This window comes from Phyllostomus hastatus, unplaced genomic scaffold (assembly GCF_019186645.2).
Source record: "Phyllostomus hastatus isolate PE091 unplaced genomic scaffold, TTU_PhHast_1.1 phas_scaffold_78, whole genome shotgun sequence".
Classification (NCBI taxonomy): domain Eukaryota; kingdom Metazoa; phylum Chordata; class Mammalia; order Chiroptera; family Phyllostomidae; genus Phyllostomus; species Phyllostomus hastatus.
The window spans coordinates 111,021,554-111,041,525 of NW_025334041.1; the positions used below are offsets into that span (position 1 = coordinate 111,021,554).

Consider the following 19,972-nt stretch of genomic DNA (forward strand, 5'->3'; position numbering starts at 1 on the left):
GAACACAAAGGGGGCCGCTTCACCCAAACTGCCCCCGTCCCCCTTCCACCCCTCGAACCCCACTCAGCCCACAGTTCAAGTTCTCCCAGCATTTTCGCTCCTCCCTCGCAGCCCTTGGGGGCGGACCACAGCCTCGCAACGCAGCCTTGCCGCCTGCCCTCGCACACTCGCACGCCGGCGGTTCCCTCCGCCTTCGCTGGGGAGCCGGAAAACGCAGCGAACTGGCCCAGCCCTGCGGCGCATGCTCAGTAGCGAGCAGGTTCAGTTCGCTAGTAGGAAGCTCCAGCGCTACACCGGCGACGGCGGCGGCCGCGGCAGCACCCCGGGGCAGCCAGATTGCCCAACAACAGCCGCGGGCCTTTCTCCTCCCTCCTAGACCCCGGCACCAACTCCGCCCCCTCGGGGTCGCTGGCATATCTTAGTCTCGGCTGCGCTGAGGGTGCACCGCGGCCAGAGCGTCCCTCACACGCCCTCCCCCAACTGCCGGCTCTCCCGCGGGGCCGGGCCGGAACGCAGTCCCAGCGGCGGGCAGGCAACCGAGCAGGCGAGCGGAGGCCGAGGCGGAGAGCAGCCCGGGCGGCGCCGGCGGGTCGGGAAGGGTTGGGGGGCCCAGCCCCGGGGCGGTGGTGCGGGATGCCGCCGCCGCCTCCGGGCTGCGATCGCTCTCCTCCGCTGGTACCTGTGTGGGGTGGGTGGCCAGGCGCGGGTCTAGCCCCCCAGCCCCCTCTCCGGGGCTAGCCCGGCAGCGCAGCACCCCAAGGGGGCCGGGCCGTGTGGTGGGGCTGCGGCCCTGTTCAGCGCTGCGAGCTCGCCCTCTCGCGGCTCCCGAGCCCGGCCGCCGCCGCCCCCTCCCGGGCCAGAGGTACGGGGGCACCATGCAGGCGCAGCAGCTGCCCTACGAGTTTTTCAGCGAAGAGAACGTGTCCAAGTGGCGGGGGCTGCTAGTGTCTGCGCTGAAAAAGGTGAGAGTTCGAGGGACTCTGCTTCCCCGCTGCAACCCCAGCGAGGGCACCCGGCAGGGGCTGGGGAGGCGGGGCGCAAGCGGGCCGTCTTTCTTCCCGATCTTACAGCCTCCCAGAAAGGACGGTGTACACAGAGCGGTTCCCCCACACTCCCTGGCCCTTGGTGTTGACATTCACCCGGTGTGTGGGAAGGCCGCAGGAAGCCAGGGAGAGTTTGTCTGAATAATACAATCACTGACAGGTTAATGCCCTCCCCCTGATTCACGGACCAGAGTTGGAGGAGCCTTAGTTTTCAGCGGAGGTCAAAGCAGGCCACTTTTCCGCCTTCTTGGTCTTACCCCGAAGCTGCTGTCAGCCTCTGGTTTTAGGTGTCCAGTCTGCTCATTTTAGTGGGCTCGAGAGTGCTCTGGCCATAATGCATGCTCTAAGTAATTGCAGGGCTCGCCTGCCAGCAGAAATATGGCCTGCTTTGCTCACCCTCTGTAATCACTCTTCACTACCCCGAATTCCCCCACTCCGATTAACAGTGGCGGGGGCACATGCTGTTCTTTTCTTTCTAGAGTTTGAGAATCTTGGTATTATCATTCGGTTTGTGGGTTAGAAATTTTAACCTTTTGGTGTTTGTTCTAGTTTGCCCCATTGTTATCTAAAGTTATAACACGACCTATACTTTTTAAGTGTTTTAGGAAATGTTGATACGTTTTAAAAGCTTCTAAGCAGCATTGTGACTTAAGTATATTTAAACATCAGGAACTGGTCTGAATGAACATTAAAAATAACCAGAGTATTTTTTTGTTTACCTTTTCCCTTTTCTATTGCTTAACTCTTTTGATCGTGTTTTTAAATCCCAATTCTTGTTGCTCAAACAGTGTTTCGTGTTTTCTGGTGAAAATATATTTTTACTCCTACTGAAAGTTGAAATTATTGGGTGTACTTTTTATTCTAAACATTTACCATTTTAAAAATTGTGTATTAAAAGGTGTCTGATATTTCTCAGAAGCCAGCAACTTTTACTTTCCCTTTTGCCCTACTTTCCCTCTCCCCCTCTTGGTGCCTTACAGTGGAAACTGTTTGGTTTGTTAGCAAAATTTGCTCATGTATTTCAGATACAAATTTGTGACTTTTTCTCTCGGTGTCTGGGTGTCTGAATAGTCACAGACATCTCTGTGATACTGTTTTTCAAAGAAAACCAAAGAGATGCTATATGCCTTATATACTTCTTCACTAGAAATGCCATCAGGCTCTCACTCTATTTACCTTTGCTTTACCTGTAAGTTTGACATCTTCGTTTGTAATAAAAGGTGACTAAGCAGTCTTAGCGATGCTAGACCTGATCAGTATCCAGACCAAGGTACAGAGGAGACAGAAAAATTGTTGATGCACAAAAGAATTCATAAACCATACCAATGTGGGGCTATTTTGTCTGGAAGCCAGCAATGCCTATTCCAGGGGAACCACCAAGATACCCTATCATTTGAGGGGCCTAGGAAACAGTGAAAGGAGCATTGTAGGAATTGGCAGACTAGGTCTAACTCATCCACACTGGTGGCCATTGCTGAAATCTGTCCACAGAAGAGTTGTATTTGGCGGGCACCATGTTATTTTTAATTTTAATGTAATTAGTTGCCAATGTTTAAAAATGGGACATATTACATAAAATCTGAATTCTGAGCTTTTCTTGAAGAATAGGAGGCTCTCTCCACATTGGGCCTGAATTCAAGCAAGGGAGTAAACTGCTAGAGCTGTGCTTTTTGGACATAGAATGTGGTACTTCCAGTTTACCATGGTTCCCACCAGTTCTCTTTGCTTATTTACATAAACCAGCTTTGACTTTAAGCAGAGATACCCTTGGAGGATGGTAGAAGTGATGGAAAGAGGTGGAAGTATTCACAATCTAGCTGATATATAAAGTTCTTTCGATTCTTATTTAAAATACCCACTAACAATAATTCTAAATCACCTAAGACAAGACTGAAAGTGTATTTCACATCTGGATCTGCTCCTGTTGGCTCGAAACCTGCATTTTCACCTGCCTGCTGGACATTTCAAGTGGCTATCTCCATATCTTGAATTCTTCCTTTAGTCTTACTGCGTTGTTTGCAGATGGACCCAACTTGTGTTATCTTGCCTGAGTTTCTTTGGAAATGTTCTCTTCACCTGGACTGCCCTTTGCCTGGCCTAACATTGCTTATCCTTCTGGACTAATGCAACCTCGTATCTTTTCTGAAATCTTCAGTGTTGAGTTGGAAAGTCTTTATTTTCTGTTAGCACCCTAGCGTAGCACTTAACAATGAATTTTAGGTTTCTATATATTTGTGCCCCCTGCCCCTGCTCCTCCCCAACTGCACTGGAGGGTCCTTGAGAACAGGGATGACATTTTAACCCTGAATCTGTCCTCCGTCCGTGCAGTGCCTGACACTTAATAGGCACTTAAATTTGGATGAATGGATGAGTGAATACCCAAACTGAAGTCATCACCTCCATCCCTTGCACCTACCACTAAAAAAAAAAAATCTTCCTCTTAATTAATGACTTTATTTCTATATTTTATTTGAGCAGTTCAAAAGTTTGGAGTCGTCTCTGAGTTATTCCTTTGCATTACTGCCCACATCCAGATTCACTCCCCTTTGACATGTTGTTTTAATCTATTCCCTCTTACTCAAAATGCTCTGAGTTCCCTTTCTCATACTACTGGGACAGCATCTTAACCGAGTTCACTGCCCCTCACCTCTTCTTTATCTATTTTTTTAAATTTCAGAAGTTATAATACACTTCTGAACATGTCACCCTTTTGTTCAGAACTATGGATGTCTTTTGAGGGCATAGGATGAAGTGCATATTCTTTAGCATGGAAGTGATGGCGATAGATGATATGGCTTTATCCTGCTTTTCTGACTAGACTGCCTGTCATAATCTTTTATATTCTTTATGCTTCAGCCAGTCTGCACTACTACTTTCCCTGAATATGCCCAGAATGTCTTGTCATATCTACTGCTCTAAGTTCTATCTTTTTTATTGTACAAATATATCATGATGCCTACTACAGACCAACTATTGCTCTCAGCACTAAGGATAAAAAGGTAAATGATATCATCCAGAAGTGACAAAGTTAGAACATGTTGGGAAGTGGCAGAGGATGAGTGTGGAGAGGAAACTGGTTGATAGAGAATTTTTGTATGTGAAGCTAAGGAGTTTGAATTTTATCTTGAGGGGATAGAAGTCATTGAGGAATTTTAAATAGGGGAGTAACATCAGATTTGAATTTTAGAAAATTCTCTTTAATTCACTTTGGCCATGGAATAGAAAATGGATTGGAGAAGACGAGACCCTAGGTGAGGAGAAGAGTTAGAAGGCTAGTTTAGTAGTCCAGCTAAGAAATGATTTGCATTTGAACTAAGAGTGCATTTGAACTACGATGGACGTGTGGGGATCAATTTTATTTGAGATGTTTGAAAGGCAGAATTGAGAGACTCACTGAGTGATTGGGGGAAGTGGTAGGAGAGCAGAAAGAGTCTTAAGCTTTTGATTTGAGGACCTTTAGTCAGGATAGAGAAGGTAGGAGGAAACCCTGTTGTCGGGTGGGGACAGCGGCGTAGCAGGATGAGTGTGGACATGTTGATTTAAGAGCCCTTTTGGGTTATCCAGGTGGACTTGTCGAACTGGCAGTTGGTTGTTGGTATCTGGTGAAGCAGATTTGGGACTTCTAGGTAAAGCCATAAGAATAGATTAAGCCTGTATCCATACAAAGACTTACACATGAATGTTCATGGCAGCTTTGTTCAGCAAAAAAATTAGAAACAACCCAAATGTTCATCAACAGATAAACGAATACATGAATTGTGGTATTGCCATATATCGGGCTACTACTCAGAAATGGAAAGAATGAAGTACTGATACACATGACAATGTGGCTGAATGTCAGAATAATTAAGCTGAATGAAAAAATCCAGACTTAAAAAAAAGTGTATACTGTATAATGCTATTTATATAAAATTCTAGAAAATGAAAACTAATCTACAATGACAAAAAACAGGTCAGTTGTTTGGAGGAGGTAGGCTTTTATAGTTCATTTGTCTTTATTGTGCCAATTGTTGCAGGGTTGTATACATATGTTAAAATTTAACAGAGTGTACAGCTTAGATATATGCAGTTTATTGTACGTCAGTTGCACCTCAAAGAAGGTATTAAAGAAAAGTAGATTAGACCACCCACTGAAAATGATTAGAAGTAAGACTGAAATGGGGTTGGCACTATAACTGGGGAAGAGGGTGGACAGTAGCATATGGGGGAGAGCAGAAGGAAAGGAGGGAGTGAAGGAGATTAAGAAGGAATGACACCCCAGTGTCTGAAGAGCTGAGAAAGGAGGGAGTTTCAAGAGGAGTCAGTAATGTGTCGGGCTACAGAAAAGTCAAAGAAGGCGCCTGAAACGTATTAGATCTGAGAGCTAAAGGGTCACTTCGTTTTAGCAGTTTCAGTGTGAGGGTAGAAGATGGGAGAGCATGGAAAAAGAATAACAAGGACAAAAGGCTTTTTTTTTTAGATTATTTTTTTCTAGAAGCTTGGGAATAAAAGGAAAAGATACTTCTGTGACAAGAAGGGGATTCAAGATTGGGGAAGACACTTTTGTTTTTATGTGAAGGTGAGAGAAACTGGTATATGTTAGGAGCATCTGGGGAAGGAGCTCATAGAGGATACTGGTGAAATCCTGAACAAGAAGATGAGCTCAGGAATGCAAACGTGAATTTGCCTTGAAGCATTTGCTGTAGTATTTTAAGTGCCTCACATATGTTCTCTGATTCTCGCAGGGTACTATTAGTGCCTCCATTTCACAAGAGAGGAAACTGAGGTTTAGAAAGGGCAACTTGGTTACAGAATCTGCATTTTTAAACACTATGTTATGCTACCATCCTTTCTTCTGAAATGGGTGGGAAAGAGATAAAGATGGGTTTGTAGACTGAAAAGCAGGGAGTTCATGCTAGGTAGCCTCTACTTTGATGATGAAATGAAAGGCAAGATCCTTTACATAAAGTGAGGGAAAAAATGAGTAAGGAGTTTAAGAAGTGTGATTAAATTTTGGAATTGCTGCTCTGGATTGTGCAGAAGGAGCCAACCAGTGAATTAGAAGGAATTGCTGAGCAGTGCTGAGTGTGGAGACCGTAAATTTGGAGTAGCATTTATTGGTTTGATGGCTGTGAGATTTTCCTCCAGCAGCACTCATTAGTTCAGGTAAATGGGTAGAGAAGGATAGTTGGTTGCAGGTGGCTGCAGTAGGGACTAAGAAGATACATATATTTCAGGTGATAGAAGTAGAAGTACCAGAGAAGTGATGGAGGTGTAAATGAGGGCTCCATGTATTAAAAGTCTTGATACATTGGAAGTGGAGGGTATTGGGAACAGATAGGGGACTACAGTTAGAGGTGATGATTATTCTATTTTAGAGTTTTAGATTCCAGAGGTGAAGAAGATTAGGTAATTAGAAGCTCTGAAGTGGGTGTATTGAATGATGAGTTGCATACGTGGATGATGATGAAGTCCACAAGGATTATGTAATATATTACATGGAGAAGAAGACTGTGTTCCAGCAGTGGCAGAGAGGTCCAGAAATCACAGCAGTGAGGATGCTTTAACCAAATAATGATGAAAGTGGCAGCTACTCCCCACTCCCCATAATGTATTATTTATTGTAGCTGTGGATGGAATAGGGGAAAAAAACTGCACTTCACTTGAAAATATTTTTGTCATGTGATCAAGTTTTTTATCCAACATTTTATTATGAAAAATTTTAAATGTGCAGAAAAGTTGAAAGAATTGTAAATATCCGTATACCCAGCACATGCTTATCCATCCCTCCATCCATTCACCAATCTTATGTTTTGATGTATTTCTTTAAAAAAATTTTTTTTATTGCTATTCTGTTATAGTTGTCCCAGTTTTCCCCTCCTTGCCCTTCTCCACCCAGCCCAGCCCCTGCTCCCACAGTCAATCCCTACACCATTGTCCGTGTCCATGGGTCATTCATACTTGTTCTTTGAGTAGTGCCTTCTCCTTCTTTCCACCATTATCCCCTTTCCTCCTCCTCTCTGGCCACTGTCAGTCTGTTTCATGTTTCCATGCCTCTGGTTCTGTTTTGCTTATTAATTTATTTTGTTCATTAGATTCCTCTTGTAAGTGAGATCATATGGTATTTCTCTTTCACTGACTGGCTTATTTCACTTAGCATAATATTCTCCAGTTTCATCTATGCTGTCTCAAAAGGTGGTAGTTTCTTTTTTCTTTCTGCTGTGTAGTACTCCACTGTGTAAATGTACCACCAGTTTTTTGATCTCCTCATCTACTGATGGGCACTTAAACTGTTTCTAGTATTTGGCTATTGTAAATAGTGCTGCTATGAACACAAGGGTATATAAGTTGTTTTGAATTGGTGTTTGGGGATTCTCAGGGTATATTCCCAGCAGTGGAATTGCTGAGGCAAAAGGCAATTTAATTTTTAATTTTTTTGAGGAAATTCCATGCTGTTTTCCACAGTGGCTACACCAGTCTGCACTCCCACCAACAGTGCACTAGGGAACATTTCAAAGTAAATTGCAGACATCAGAATACTTTACTCTTAAACATTTCCGCATGCATGTCATCAACTGGAGTGAAGTATTTGTTTATGGTTCTTTTTGTTTATTAGGTAAAATGTATATGCAATGGAATAGCCAAATATTAATTTTGCCATTTAATGAGGTTTTAAAAAATGAATGCAACCCAAACCTCTACCAAGACATCAAATATTACTGTTACTTGAAAAATTTCCTTCATGTACCTTTCAGTCATTCCCTGCCCCTACCTCCCAGAAGCAAATGCTGTTCTCATCTTTTATCATTCTACCATAGATCTATCTATTCTAGAAGGTCATATATAGAATCATACAGTATATATTTTTGGTAAGGCTTTTGAGGTTGTATTGATGAAGAAGTCAGTTATTTTTTCTATCATATAAATATGTCAGTTCATTTATCAAGTTAGATGGTTACCTGGGAGGTTTCCAGTTTGGGGTACTATGGATAAAGCTGCCTTGAATATTCTTATGCAAGTCTGTTTCTTTTTGTAGACTGATGTTTTCATTTCTCTTGGGTAAATACCAGGAGGAGAAACGAGCAGGCCTTTTCTCAAAGTGGTTGTACCCATTTTGCATTCATACCAACAATGTCTGAGAGCTGAATTTGCTTGACATCCTTGCCAATATTTGGTGTTACTAGCCTTTTAGTCATTGTGATGAGTGTATAGTGGTAACTCATTGTGGTTTTAATCTGCATTATGCTGATTACAAAGGACATTGAGCACTTACTCATGTTCTTATTGACCATTTGTATATCTTCCTTTGGACAGTGTGTGCATAAATATGTTGCCCACTTAAAAAATTGTTTGTTTTTTTTAGTATTTAGTTGTAAGAGTATTTACTATTGAGTTATATATCTTGGATATATAGAATTTTTTTATTAGGAATATGTTTTATGAATTTTTTCTTCTAGCCTGTGGCTTATGTGTTCATTTTCTAATGGTGTTTTTTGATGAGTAGAAGTTTTTAATATTGATGCAGTCGATTTTTTTCTTCACCCAAGGACATTTTTTCATTGCTTTTTAGAGAGAGAGGGAGGGATAGGGAAGGGAGAGATAGAAGCATCAGTGCGAGAGAGAAGCATCGATTGCTTGCCTCCTGTTTTCCCTCTAACCTGGTGTCTACATTTGGGCTGGGGGAAGGAACTGCAACCCAGGCATGTGCCCCAAGGGGAATGGAACCCACAACCTTTTGGTTACCGCAGACAACACTCCAACCAACTGAGCCACACCCACCAGGGCTGATAGAGTCAAATTTATCAGTTTTTTTTCTTTTAAGGTTATTATTGCTCTGTGTATATAAGAACCCCTTGCCTACCACCAGGTCATGAAGATATTCTCCTAACATTGTTTTCTAAAAGCTTTATAGTTTTATCTTACATAATCCATGGTTCATTTCAAATTAATTGTTGTGTATAATATGAGGTAAGAATTGAGACTCATTTTTAAAGTTATTTTATTTTTTTTAATAAAAAAATTATTTTTAAAGAGAGGGGGAGGTAGAGAGAGAGGGATAAAAACATCAGAGTGAGAAAGAAACATGGATCAGTTGCCTTTTGTATGTGCCCCAACCAGGGGACTGAACCTGCAACCTAGGCACGTGCCCTGACCAGGAATCAAATTGGCAACCTTTCACTTTGTGGGATGATGCCCAACCAACTGAGCCACACCAGTCAGGACTTTAGATTAATTTTTTAATGCTGATATGTAGTTATTTTAGAACTAATTTGTTGAAGACTTTCCCTGTTTCATTGTATTGATTTTTTTTTGGTGAAAATTAAATGAATATATAATATTTATTTATGTAAATATATATTTAAATGTATTATATATAACAAATATATATGTATCTCCATGCTCTCCATTCTGTTTCACTGATCTATCTATATCTTTATTCCAGTACTACACTATTAATTACTGTAGATTTATATAGTAAATCATGAAGTTAGGTAGCATAAACATTCATATCTTGATCTTCTTTGAAAATACTGTTTTACTGTTTCTGAGTTTTGCATTTCAATATAAATTTTGAACCCACCTGTCAATGTCTGACAAAAAAATCTTTGTGAGATTTTGATTGAGATGGCATTGAATCTGTAGATTGCTTAGGGGAATTAACATTTTAATAATGTTAAATCTTTGAATCCATGAATATGGTATATCTCTACACTTATTTAGATTTTTTAATTTCAGCAACATTGTAGTTTTCAGTGTAGAAATATTATATATATATTTGGTTAAGTTTAATCCTAAATATTTTGGTTTTTGATGTTACTATAAATTGTTTTAAAAATTATTTTCTAATTGTTTGATATGATTACATAAATATACAGCCAAGTTTTGCATATTGAGCTTGTTTTCTTTGACCTCGCTGGTAGTCATTTTGTAGTTTCCACAGAATTTTTTTTTTACATAATTATGTCATCTGCAAATAGAGATAGCCTGATTATTTATTTATTTATTTATTTGTATTTCTTTTTCTTGACTCATTTTACTGGCTAGGAGTTCCATTACAAGTGGTCATCTTTGCTGTTTTCCTGCTCTTAAGGGAAAAGGCATGTCTTATTTCACCATTAAGTGCGATGTTAATTGTTAGTTTCTGTAGTGCCCTTTGTCAGATTGAGGATTTCCCCTTTCATTTTTAGTTTTCTGAGGGTTTTGGAGTTTTTTTTTTAAACCATAAATGGGTTTTAATTTTGTCAAGTGATTTTTCTATGTCTGTTAAAATGATCTTAAGGTTTTTCTCCTTTATTCTGTCAATATAGTAAATTGCACTGATTCATTTTTGAATGTTAAAACAACCTTACATTTCCTGGATAAACCATAGCAGATAGAATTTTATTGAGTTCCTGCTATGTGGCAGTATTCTAGGCACTTTGCTTCTCACTTTACATACTTATCTCTATTCCACCCATTGACTTTGCAAGGTGGTTAATTTTTACTGCTGAGTTTTACAGTGATGAAATAGATTCTGAGAGGCAAATTGCTCAAGATCTTATAAGGAGAATTAGGATTTGAACCTAAATCTGTCTAACTTTAAAGATAGCTCTTTACACTGTGTTGCTTCCTTTGAGTAGGCAGTATAGTACAGTAAAACAGTGTTCTAATTGTCTTGTACCTTAGGTTTCAGGAAGGAAGTGCTATAGGAGACAAGGCAGCTGAATGAAGAGGGCTTCGAAACCCCTTGCTTTAAGTTGAGAAGCTCAGCCCTTTTACATATTGATACTCTGCATAGGATTGCATTAGAAAAAAAGGTTCTGTTGCATAAAAATGTGAGAATTTTAAAGGCAGGAGTTAATGGAAAGAGAGGTCCTAAAGGAAAGGGCTGAGAAGTAATGGCTTTGGGTGGCAATAGGAAGCCAGAAGATGGTCCTTGTGTGTTTATATTTGGGAGTGATGGAGGTGACATTTTACATAAAAGTGGGAAATAGCTATGTGAGTATGAGGAGGAAGTGTGTTCCAAGGATTTGTGGTGGCTTGGTGTCCAAGAAGAACTCAGCATTTAAGGAGTCCTGTGTAGCTGCAGTCAGGACGGTGGAACTGAATCTGGTGAGCCACATTACTGCATTTTATTTTGTGAGCAGTAGGGAACCACCTAAGGGTTGGAAGCAGGGTATTGACAGTTACTTAGGAATTTTGAAGGATCACTGTCTGCTCTGTAGAGCATGGATTAAATGGCAGCAGAACTGCAGGTAAGAAGAGATTTTTGCAGCAGTTCACAGAAGGGATAATGGTAGTCTTGACTAGAGCAATAGCTGTGGAGATAGAGAAAGTGGACAGATTTTAGAATTAGAGGTAGATTAGTGATTAAATGACAGGCTAGTGAGAGAGAAAGGAGTCAAAGCTGAGTCCCAGGTTTCTGGCTTAGAAGTGTAAGTGGTAATGGTGATGAGAGAGAGAATACTGAGAAAGGAGTACACTTGGAAGGGAACTAAGAAAAACTATCAGTACTCTGGGAAAGAGAGGTTGTGAGAAAATTGTGATGGGACAGATTTATTATACTTTGGGGGTAGCCAAGTATAGCAAGCATAAGAGGCATCTTTGTTGGACTGTCCTTGTTGATTACAGGCAGGTATTAAACTGAAGGCTCTAATGATGTCTTTCGAAGTGCAAGTCAAATGCCATCTCCTCTACAAAGACTTTCTACTACCACTCCTTCCCCTAAGTAAAATGAACCTCTTCATTTCCTTAGTACTATATACCTTAATTTTAGCATTTAATGGCAGTCTGCTCTTTAAAGTTTATATCTGTGGCTTCTCTCTTCCTCTATATTGGGAGTTAGTCAAGGGCAAGAGTAGGTTCCTTCTCACCTTTGTATTCCCTATAATGCTTCACATATTTCTCGTGTACAGCAGGTGCTTAGTGCATATTTGTCAAATTTCATGTGGTTCTGAGTCTGTCCCCTCAAGAGTATACTACTAATGTATGGAGTTAGGTGGGTCTTCATCGAGATCCTCACCAGTAAAGAGGCATTGGATTGTCACCTTCAGTGTATTTTATTTTGGCAAATAGGGAAACAAATGCATGTATTTTAACGATGATTCCTTTAAAATGGCTAGATTAAAAAAACCACATGCTTCAAGAGAGAAGCAGATGCCAAGATGGATCAAACATGCAAGAAATTTAGTGGAAGCACTTGTGAGAGGAAATGAGGATGAAGGTCAGGAGAACTGTCAGACCAGGGGCAAGTCTGACTCTAAGTGAAGGAAAGAGATGAGGAAGGAAGGAGCTTCAGGTGAAAGTGTCTTAGACTGCTGTTAACCAAGGCCTCAGGAAGTCCTCGAGTGAATGTTGCCTATCACAGGAGTTCGTCAAACCCAGGGCAGGTTTGCCTTAGTGTGAATGCGTGCCTGCCTTAGTGTGTGCGCCTGCTATGCTCAGTCATTGATTGGGAGCAGCGGGTGAGAAGTGTGGCCTCCGCTCAAACACAGTGATGGATTTCAGAGTGCACCAGCTGGGGCCCTCAGTCAATTATATTCCTTGTAGTAGAGATCTGAGAGGCTCATTCTCATAGCCAGCCAGGGTGATTTCTGGTTATAAATTGCCTGATTCAGGATAATTGAATTATAGTCTTTCTCCACTTAGAGTGGGTAATTTGTTTTCCCCAAACCTCTTGTGCTTAAAAAAAAAAATATCTTAGGATAAGTTCTAAAAGTCAAAGGTTAATTAGTGTTATTAATAGTACACAGTTCACTTTAGTAGTTATCAAATAAAGTTTGCATTTCATATTGAAGTTTATTTCATAATTAAACCTTGGTACAAAACCACAAACAAAGCAATAAGGACAAAAGGAAACAATGCAAATGACACCCATGTTATTACTGTATGAACTAGTGAATCGGGAACACTTTAGACTCTTCAGTAGGACCCTGGGTAGCGCATCCATGTAGCCATGAAGATGACTGCTTGCTGACTTTCCTTTTTAGGCTGGGCTACCTCAGAGGCAGGCAAGAACAAATTAGTAAAAGAACTTTCTCATAAAGTCAAATTCTGGAAACCTTCCATTAGAGTTGAAGATTGGGGTATACATTGGAGAAAAGAAGTAATTTAAAGTTTGGGTATTTTAATTAATAGACTTTTTATAATAAACTAACTTAAATTCCAGTTATTATTTTATAGTTAGTGAAACAGTTTTCCCTTTCTATATCGACAGGTTCCATTTTCTATTTTACTTACAACCTAAACCATATGCACATAAATTGATTTCTATGTATGGCCCATTAATTTGTAATGGATTGCCCTTCCTGATAATTACATGCAGGTATTTGTGTAAAAACTTGGATAGGATTCTGATTTCTGTGCGTATATATTGAATCATTTTTTATTGTAAAATATATATATTTTACATAAAATTAGCCATTTTAGCTATTTTAAGTGTATTAATTCAGTGCCAATAACTGCATTCAGAGTGTTGTGCAACCATCTCGACTAAAAGTTTTTCATCATCCCAAACAGAAACTCTGTACACATTAAGCAATAACTCCCCACTTTCCCTTCCCCCAGCTCCTGGTAACCTCTAATCTACTTTCTGTCTCTGTGAATTTGCCTACTCTATATATTAAATATAAGTGGAATAATACAATATTTGTCATTTTGTGTCACACTTATTTCATGTAGCATAATGCCTTCAAGGTTCATTCATGTAATGTGTATCAGAATTTCATTCTTTTTTAAGGTCAACTAATATTTCACTGTACATATTTACCATGTTTGTTTATCCACTTATCTGTTAAGTCATTTCTACCTTTTGGCTATTGTGAATAATGCTACAATAAATACTGGTATAAAATAGCTGTTTGAGGCCTTGTTTTCAATTCTTTTGGGTATATAGCAAGAAATAGAATTTCTGGGTCATTTGGTAATGCTATGTTTAGCTTTTGGAGGAACTGCCATACTGTTTTCCACGGCAGCTGCACCATTTTACATTCCTACCAGCAGTGCACAAGGGTTTCAATTTCTCTATATCCTCACCTACATTTGTTATATATATTTTTAATTGCCATCTTAGTTGGTGTGAAATGATCTCATTGTGCTCTTGGTTTGAATCGTATTTCCCTAATGACTAAAGATGTTAAGCATCTTTACATGTGCTTGTTGGCCATTTGTTTATCTTCTTTGGAGAAATGTCTATTTAGGTGTATTGCCCATTTTAAAATTAGCTTGTATTTTTGTTGTTGAGTTTTAGGAGATTGATATTGGACCCTTATTGGATAAATATTGTCTCCCATTCAAACCCAACCAAAAAGTTGTCTCTCAGTGTATTGTTAATGCCCTGAGCACAAAAGTTTTTAATTTTGATAAAGTTCGATTTAAATGGTTTTTTTCTTTCATTGATTGTACTTTTGGTGTCATATCTAACAATCCATTGCCAAATCCACAGTCATGAAGATTTACCCTTAAATTTTCTTCTAACAAGTTTATGGTTTTAGCTTTTATGTATTTAGGTCATTGATCCATTGTATATTTGGTTTTGTACTTGGTGTGAATTAGGTGTCCAATTTCACTTGGGTTTTGTGTGTGTGTGTGTGTGTGTGTGTGTGTGTGTGTGTTTGACATGTGGAAATCCAGTTGTTCCAGCACCATTTGTTGAATGAATTGGTCCTTATCCATAAGATAGACTTGGCACCTTTGTTAAAAATCAGTTGACTGTAATGCACAAATTTATTTCTGGAGCCATAATTCTATTCCATTGGTCTATGTGTCTGTCTTTATGACACTACCACAATTACTGTAGAATTGTGTATTAAGTTTTGAAATCAGGAAGTACATTCCTTATTATTTTTTTGGTTATTTAGGGCCCTTTGCAATTTCATATAAATTTGAGAACTGGAATTTCCATTTCTGCAAAAAAAAGGCTATTGCAATTTTGGTAAGGATTGCATTGAATCTACATATTATTTTGGTAGTATTGACAATATTGGCTTCCCCCTGATGAAGCGTAGGATGTCTTTAGACCTAGATTTATTTAGATCATCTTTAATTTTCTTCAACAATGTTTTGTAGTGTTTAGGATAAAAGGTTTTTTTAAAGATTTTATTTATTTATTTTTAGAGAGAGAAGGGAGGGAGAAAGAGAGAGAGAGAGAAACATCAATGTGTGGTTGCTGTGGGCCGTGGCTTGCAACCCAAGCATGTGCCCTGACTGGGAATCGAACCTGCGATGCTTAGGTTTGCAGCCCGCAGGATAAGTTTTTCATCTCCTTGATTTAATTTGTCCCTAGGTATTTTATTCTTTTAGATGTTATATATATAATTCTTTTAGCTGCTAATGGAATTACATTAATAATTTTCTGGTTGTACATTGTAGGTGTATAGAAACACAACTCTTTTATGTGTTAGTTTTGTCCTGCAACTTTGCTGAATTAGTTTTCTAGCTTTGGTAACTTTCTTGTGGATTCTTTGGTATTTATTTTTCTATATACAGGATTATGTCATCTACAAATAGCAAAAATAGCTTACTTTTCCTTTACATTATAAATGGATGCCCCTTCCTCCTCTTGTCCCTCCCTCCCTTTCTTCCTTCTTTCCTTCCTTTCTTTTTGTAATGGAAATGTAAATCCAGGAGAAATACAAAGTGGAGTTACAAACTAAACACACAATAATACTACTTTTTATATTTGTCAATGTGTTTACCTTTACCAGAGACCTTTATTTCTTCACGTGGCTTTGAGTTACTGTTTAGTGTCCTCTCATTTCAACCTGGACTCTTTTTAAGATTTATTGTCAGGCAGGTAGAATGGTAGTGAACTCCCTCAGCTTTTGTTTATCTTGGAACATCTTAATTTGTACCTCATTTTGAAGGACAGTTTTCCCAGATACAGATTTCTTAGTTGACAGATATCTTTCGGCACTAAAAATATGCCATTCTGCTGTGTTCTGGCCTCCAGTGTTTCTGATGAGAAATGATCTGCTAATCTTATTGAGGCTCCCTTGTACCTGAAGAATTCCTTTTCTTACTACTTTTAAGGTTTTCTCTTTGTCTTTGGACAGCTTGCTTATAATGTGTCTCAGTCTACGTCTCTTGGAATTTTCCTTGCTTGGATTTTATTGAACTTTTTGGATTTGTAGATTCATGTATTTCATCAAATTTGGGGTGTTTTCAGCCATTATTTGTTCAAATATTATTTCTGTACCTTTCTCTCTCTTCTTCTGGGACTCCCATAATGCATATTTTGATCTATTGGTGTTATTACACCGGTGCCTTAGTCTGTTCACTTTTTAAGTACTTTGAGTATATTCTAGTTAGTTGTTATAAAGTTTTTATCTACTTAGTTTGATGTCTGGACTTCCTCAAGGACAGTTTCTGTCCATTTTGTTTGTTTGAATGTGCCATACTTTAATTTCCTTTTTTTGGTATGCTTGGTGATTTATTTTTTTTTAAAAAAACTGGATATTTGAATATTATAACGTGGTAACTCTTGAAATCATCTTTCTGTTCCCCAGGGCTTGCTATCATCTTTGCTTGATTTTTGAAGGCTGTATTAGTGTTTATTGAGTGACTTTCCCAAGCTATTTTGTCAAAGATTGTATTCCTTGGTGTGTGTAGTCACTGAAGTCTCTGTTTCTTAGTTTGCAATTTGATAGTGTTTTGACAGAGATTTCCTTAGCTCCAGTAGCTAAAAAACCAACTAACCGAACAACAGCCGAAACCCCCTTCCAAGCTTTATAGATTGGCTCTGTGATGGGGCCCTTCGTACTCTTTGACCAACATTTCCCCTTATAGATATCCCTTCTGTTCTGTTCTTAAAGAAAATATGTGATGGAGATGATAAATGTTAGAGGATATGTGTTAATGAGATATGGGATAGATCTCCATGAATAAACTCATGTCAAATGGAATACAGTGAGCAGGTTAATAGTTTCTTGGAGACATCTTACACCTATTAGAAAATTCAGAGGGAGTGATAAGGAATGGACGTCTTACAGAAAAAGTATAAAGCTACTTTCCCTACCCCCCTGCTCCCCTTTTAAAAATCTCCCTGGCCATATCTGCTTATGGGGAAAGACAGTCTTGCCTTCCCCAGTCTAGATTATAGGCTACTAGATGTTCATTTTAATAATTACAGAATATTAAAATATCTTTTTCATTTAGCCCTTTACCTTAATAGGCATTTTTTCTCTTAAATTAAGTAACCTGCATTGTTTCTTTCATAGGAATTTGAGTAGTCAAATAGGTAACTCCACATAAACATGTAGCTTCTCAGGCACCAACTATAAAAAGCATAGAAAATACTATTAAACAGCCCTGGCTGCCTGGCTCAGTTTGTTGGAGCATTGTTCCATACACCAAAAGGTTGCGGGTTCAAATCCTAGTCAGGGCACATATCTAGGTTGTAAATTCAATCCCGAGTTGGGGCACATATGGGATGCAACTGATCTATGTTTTTCTCACATTGATATTTCTCTCTCTCTCTCTCTCCCCCTTCCTCTCTCTAAAATCAATAAAAATATCTTTGAGTGAGGATTAAAAAATATTTTAAAATATTACTAAATACTAAAAATAGATTATGAAAGCATTGCTGACTGATTTGTGAAATTATTTCCTAATTGTCCTTGGTCAGCTCATGCCTAGACTTCTTTACAGCCTATACCCTATTCCAACCATTCTGCAATGTTTCTAAAATAATTTTTCTGCTTCACTGTTAAAACTAGTAATGACTCCTCTCTATTGTCTTTGAGTGGTCCTACGTCAATCTCAGATTATGTGGAACTAAAATGATGTTTTTAGCCCTGGCTGGCGTAGCTCAGTGGATTGAGTGTGGGCTGCAAACCATAGTGTCGCAGGTTCAATTCCCAGTCAGGGTACATGCCTGGGTTGCAGGCCATGACCCCCAGCAACCGCACGTTGATGTTTCTCTCTCTCTCTCTTTCTCCTTCCCTCTCTAAAAATAAATAAATAAAATCTTAAAAAAAAAAGAATGATTTATTTTTGGAAGCAAGTTTTCTTATTAAGGCTTCAGATTTGGTGAGTTTTCACCTTTTAAACTTTGCCTAGCATTAGGGAACCTAGTAAAGTAATAAATGCACGTCTGCCCTAGATTAGGGATGGAGAGTTAATTCAATGTCTTAAATACAAACCTTTATAAAAAAAACATTTTATTTAATCTTAGAGGGGAAGGGAGGGAGAAAGAGAGGGGGAGAAACACTGATGTATGAGAGAAACATCAGTTGGTTGCCTCTTGGACATGCCACAACCAGGGGTCAGGCCCACAACTCAGGCATGTGCCCTGACTGGGAATCAAACCAGCGACCTTTAGCTTTGCAGGATGACACACCACCAATTGAGCCACACTGATCAGGGCTTAAATACAAACTTTTTAATGTAACCTTCAAAACTTTGGTGCTTGAGAGGCACATACTGCCTGGCAGCTAGTTTTCCCTATTAACCTAGGAAATATGCCTCATCATAGCCCTTCCTAACCGAACCTCTCCTATCTGAGCTAAGACTTTTTTTGCTTGCCTTATCTTAGTGTCTCCTTATCCAGGAATTCTTTTCAGATTAACTCAGTCTATTCACCAGTCTTTGCATTGTTTCTCAAGAATCCTTAGATACTCTATGGGTCTGGGAGTTCTCTATGATATTTTAACAATTTTGTGATTCTCTATATTGATGCATCTGGTGTCTACTGGAGGGTGAAGTTGAAAATGATTATTTTGAAACACATGGCACACGCTTTCTGAGAGTCTTGTAAGCAGAAAATTTGAGCAGCAGTTTAAAGATTTTAAAACTGTAGTCTGTACTTCTGTGAAGTGCTCTAGAGGTTCTTCCTGGTAACAGAGGGGATGGATGAACTTGAGGCAGGACTCACGACACTCACTTTAATCAGGGTAGCTTCACTTTTTATGTATTATATATTGTGGTTCAATGCACATTTCTCTTGGGATCTTCCCTGTCCCCGCTAAAAGTTTTAAAAGTCGCTGGACCAAAAGGTTTATGGTTTGGGGTTTCAGTGTAGAAACACAGATGATGTGTGTGGCTGACTAAATTATATGTAAATAGATTTTCTGTAGTTAACTTGATAAAGGTGGCCACCAAAATTATTAATGGTGATTGGGGAATGCTACTCCAGGATGTTTTAGATTGGTAAATTAGTAGTTTTTAAGTTTTTGATCTCAGGACCTGTTTACACTCCTAAAAAATTATTAAGGTTCCCAAAAGAGCATTGTTTATATGGGTTATACCCATGAATTTATATTGTAAAAAATAAAACAAAAATTTAATATATTTAAAAATAATAAACATTACATGTTAACAACAATACCATTTTAATTAAAATTATTTTCCAAAACAAAAACAATTAGCTAGTGTCATTGTTTCACATTTTTGCAAATCACTTTAGTGTCTGGCTTAATAGAATAAATCTGGATTCCATCAATTTCTGCAGTCAGTCAGTTATAATATGCTGTTTTAGTTGAACTATGTGAGGAAAATCTAGCCTCATGCATGTAAATAGTTGGAAAGGGAAAAGATATATTGAACAGCTTTTTAAAATATTACGAATATTTTTCTTTGACATCAGACCTCACAAGTGGTAATTTTTATTTGCAATGTGGAATCTGAAACTCTAGCAATGAACTTTTTCCTCCCCTGAATTAAAAGTAGCAGTATAATCTTGTAAAAAGTCTCTAAAGGCCTTCTCATTGGCTTTGCATCATTGCCACTCCTTTGGACTCAAAGTCCAAGCAAGTCCTTAAGTGATTTAGCCTCCTACTGTCTCTTTGATCTCATCTCCAAACTCTCTGCCAACTCTGTTCTAGTCACACTGAAGTCCTTCCTTTTGTTTCTCTAAAACAGTCTCCTGTGTTGGGCTTTTTGTGCGTGTTGTTTCTTCTGAATTCTTAGCAAATAAGTTACATATTGTGTTAAATTATCTTAATTTAGTAAAAACCTACTGGCAGAACACATCT

The 19,972-nt window shown here is 38.9% G+C and overlaps 1 protein-coding gene across 2 annotated transcripts in view; it reads left to right on the plus strand.

The window, feature by feature from the left end:
- Nucleotides 1–242: 242 nt before the first annotated feature.
- Nucleotides 243–19,972, plus strand: part of SOS1 (SOS Ras/Rac guanine nucleotide exchange factor 1) — a 117,456-nt gene continuing 97,726 nt past the window's right edge. For both annotated transcript variants that reach the window (XM_045827079.1, XM_045827080.1), the window contains exon 1: nt 243–962. In XM_045827079.1, coding sequence (XP_045683035.1) covers nt 876–962 — 87 coding nt within the window. In that variant the 5' untranslated portion in view covers nt 243–875. The remainder of the gene's footprint in view (nt 963–19,972) is intronic.